The sequence below is a fragment of the Rattus norvegicus genome, chromosome 6 (assembly GCF_036323735.1).
Source record: "Rattus norvegicus strain BN/NHsdMcwi chromosome 6, GRCr8, whole genome shotgun sequence".
Classification (NCBI taxonomy): domain Eukaryota; kingdom Metazoa; phylum Chordata; class Mammalia; order Rodentia; family Muridae; genus Rattus; species Rattus norvegicus.
The window spans coordinates 140,842,509-140,845,448 of NC_086024.1; the positions used below are offsets into that span (position 1 = coordinate 140,842,509).

Genomic DNA, 2,940 nt, shown 5'->3' on the forward strand with positions numbered 1-2,940 from the left:
TAAGAGTATTATGTATTTCCTCTTCAATGTATTTTATAACCTTCATAAGGTTGCATTTAAGGTTATTTCCTTGTAGTTCTGATGTCCTGGAATATCCTGGTCTTGCTATAGTTGGATAGCTGGATTACAGTGTGACCATATTACCCTGGTTGTTGTCCTTATACTGGCCTCAAGTCATTTGACTATGGGATCATTAGAAATTTAGGTGCCAGTTGCAGAGTTTATCTTTGATGAGTGAATTTTCTCTGTAGGCTTCTGCTTCTGGTATAGTCTTCTTTTTGAGTGACCTGTTGTTCTTTTATTGGCCAGAGAGCATTCAGTTCCAATAAGTTCCCTCTACTGGTTTTCGAGTGGCCTCAGTGACCTCTGGGGACCTATAATTGCCTCTAGTTCTCTAGGATTTGGAAAAAATGATGAAACCCCTGGGATTCTAGATACATGTCTGGCTTTTTAGGTTCCAAATTGCTTTCTGGAGTTTCTAGTAATGGTTTGTTCTCCAGGAGACCAGTAGACTTCTCCTGAGCTTTCAACGTTGATATGGAGTGCCTTGGAGGTGGTATCATTGAAGAATTCTGGATACAACTTAAAGAATTTTATTGGGTTGTATGCATTATATCAATTGAAGATCTTAGCACCAGTGTGTCTTCCTGTACAAAAAAAAAGTCTGGAAAAATATTTTTTACTTACCCTAAAATAGACTTCCTGTGCTTGGTATGTGATGCATGACCCCGTTGGTGCAGAACTTCTCTAAAAGGCAGTGTGTTTGGAATCATACCAGAGAACCCACACTGTGTGTCTCGCACAGTAATACACAGCCGTGTCCTCAGTTGTCACAGTGTTCAACTGCAGGAAGAATTGGTTCTTCGATGTGTCTCTAGTGATGGAGATTCGACTTTTGAGAGATGGGTTGTAGTAAATGCTGCCATCATAGCTTATGTATCCCATCCACTCCAGTTTATTTCCTGGGAATTTCCGGATCCAGTTCCAGTAATAATAAGAGGTGGTGATGGAGTATCCAGTAACAGAACAGGTGACAGACAGTGGCTGAGAGGGTTTTACAAGGCCAGGTCCTGACTCCTGAAGATTCACCTGGGATAGGACACCTTCAGACGAAAAGAGTCATTTCTGTTAATCATGCATTAAAAAATATTTATTGACACATGTATGAAATGTCAACACTCACCAGGAAGAGCTGTCAACAGGTACAGAAGACTCAACATTCTCATATTTTAGGCTACACACTCTTTGCTTCAGAGATCAGCCTCCAGTGAGAGCTATGTGATACAGCCCAGCACAAAAGGGATTTAACTAAGAGCTAGAAGATGCATTTGCATGTGGGAGCCAGCCTTGCCTTCATAATTGGGAAAGGTATGTAGTACCTGCACGTGGTTATTAAAATAAGACCGCCATTCTCTCTGGTTTCCTATAGTTACAGTGTATGAAGACTGTAGGAATCACAGGAAACATGTCCAGACATGATCCCATGCTTCCTATCCTAGAACAACCTCCCCACAGACACATTTCTGCCTCTGTGTTCTTACTGTCTCAAGTTGCCTCAAATCAGTGCCAACCTTCTCATCATACTTGGATTCCTGACTTCTGGCTTTCTTATTAGTATGTCCACATTGTTCCTAGCTTTATTCTCTCTTCCTACAGATAATATGTATTATCAACTTTCCTAGAACTTTTACCCTCTCTTTTGTTGCACAGATGATGTGGTATCTTTCTATGCACAGGGGCATTATAGGAAAATCACATTATATTTGTAATTTTACCTTTTGGGGGAACTACCAGTCAAAATTCCATAGGAACTAAAACAGGTTAAACCAAGCATATTTCCACTCTCTCCTCTTACTCATCAGCAATTGTCTCATTTGTTTCCTTAATAAATGTGATTGTTTGGATTAGATGAAACCTCAGACTACATTATTAATTTATATTTCCCTGATAGATCAGCCCACTGAAAAGTTGAAAACCTACTTAGTATACATTTGTTCATGCTCTTTCTCGAACACTCAAGAATTTGCAAAATTTTCAAAGTATCTCTGTTGCCTGCCTGTTGAATCCATCCCTTAATTCTTGGCTTTTGGTCGAATTCTGTGGGTTGTGCAGACAAACCAGTGAATAACCACGGTCCATTTTTTCTATCTCATCTATTTCCGTATCATGATTGGAAAACTCTCTGTGACTGAACAAATACAGTGCTTCAGCTCACAACTGTACATGGAGTATTTTCAATGCAATGCCATCCTCTTGAGGGTCAGAACAGCAAAGAAGTGGATTTAGGAACATCACAATGACGTCGTGATATGGGAGGGCTTAGAATCTTCCTGATCATCGTGTGCCCATTTAAAATGCCAGGTCAGTAGAATTCTGACAAGATATCTGACTTTTGAATGTTTACAGTCTCACATAGCTCCTATAATTCACAGCAATAGATTGTTACTGACTATCTTGGTGAAAGATAATCTCTGGTTGATGTGTCTAGTTATAAAGAGCTTGAAATGATAAGTTTTGTAATCCTCCTCCATAGACTTCCATAATTGATTGTGGTGTGTATGTGCTCCTCCCTACCAAAAGAGAAATGATATAATTTTAAAATGAAGAAGGAGAAGTAGGATTACCTGCAGGATTGAAACATCAAAACTCACAGGAATTCACCCATCTTCACACTAAGGATGAGAGGTCCTATCCTTTTCCACAGTGTGAGGTATGCCCATTTCACAAAACAGTGATACTATTTACGGTTATGTCATTAAATACCATAAATACATTTTATTCCAAAGAACTCCTTTGATGAACTTTTTCTAATTTCCCTATGAGACTTTAGAGAAAATGAAGACAATAAAAAGTACTGTGAAATCTGTGAGGAATGTGACAGTCTTACTTATCTATTTCAAAGGAATATTCCTGATATTTGTGGTCCTTTCCTTAATTTCA

At 38.9% G+C, this 2,940-nt stretch overlaps 1 gene segment (V, D, J or C); it reads right to left on the minus strand.

Annotated features, from left to right (window-relative positions):
- Nucleotides 1-747: 747 nt before the first annotated feature.
- LOC691851 (Ig heavy chain V region 3-6-like) lies at nucleotides 748-1,284 on the minus strand. The segment is given in 2 exon segments: nucleotides 748-1,103; nucleotides 1,184-1,284. Coding segments are annotated over 2 exon segments (399 nt in total).
- Nucleotides 1,285-2,940: the final 1,656 nt, after the last annotated feature.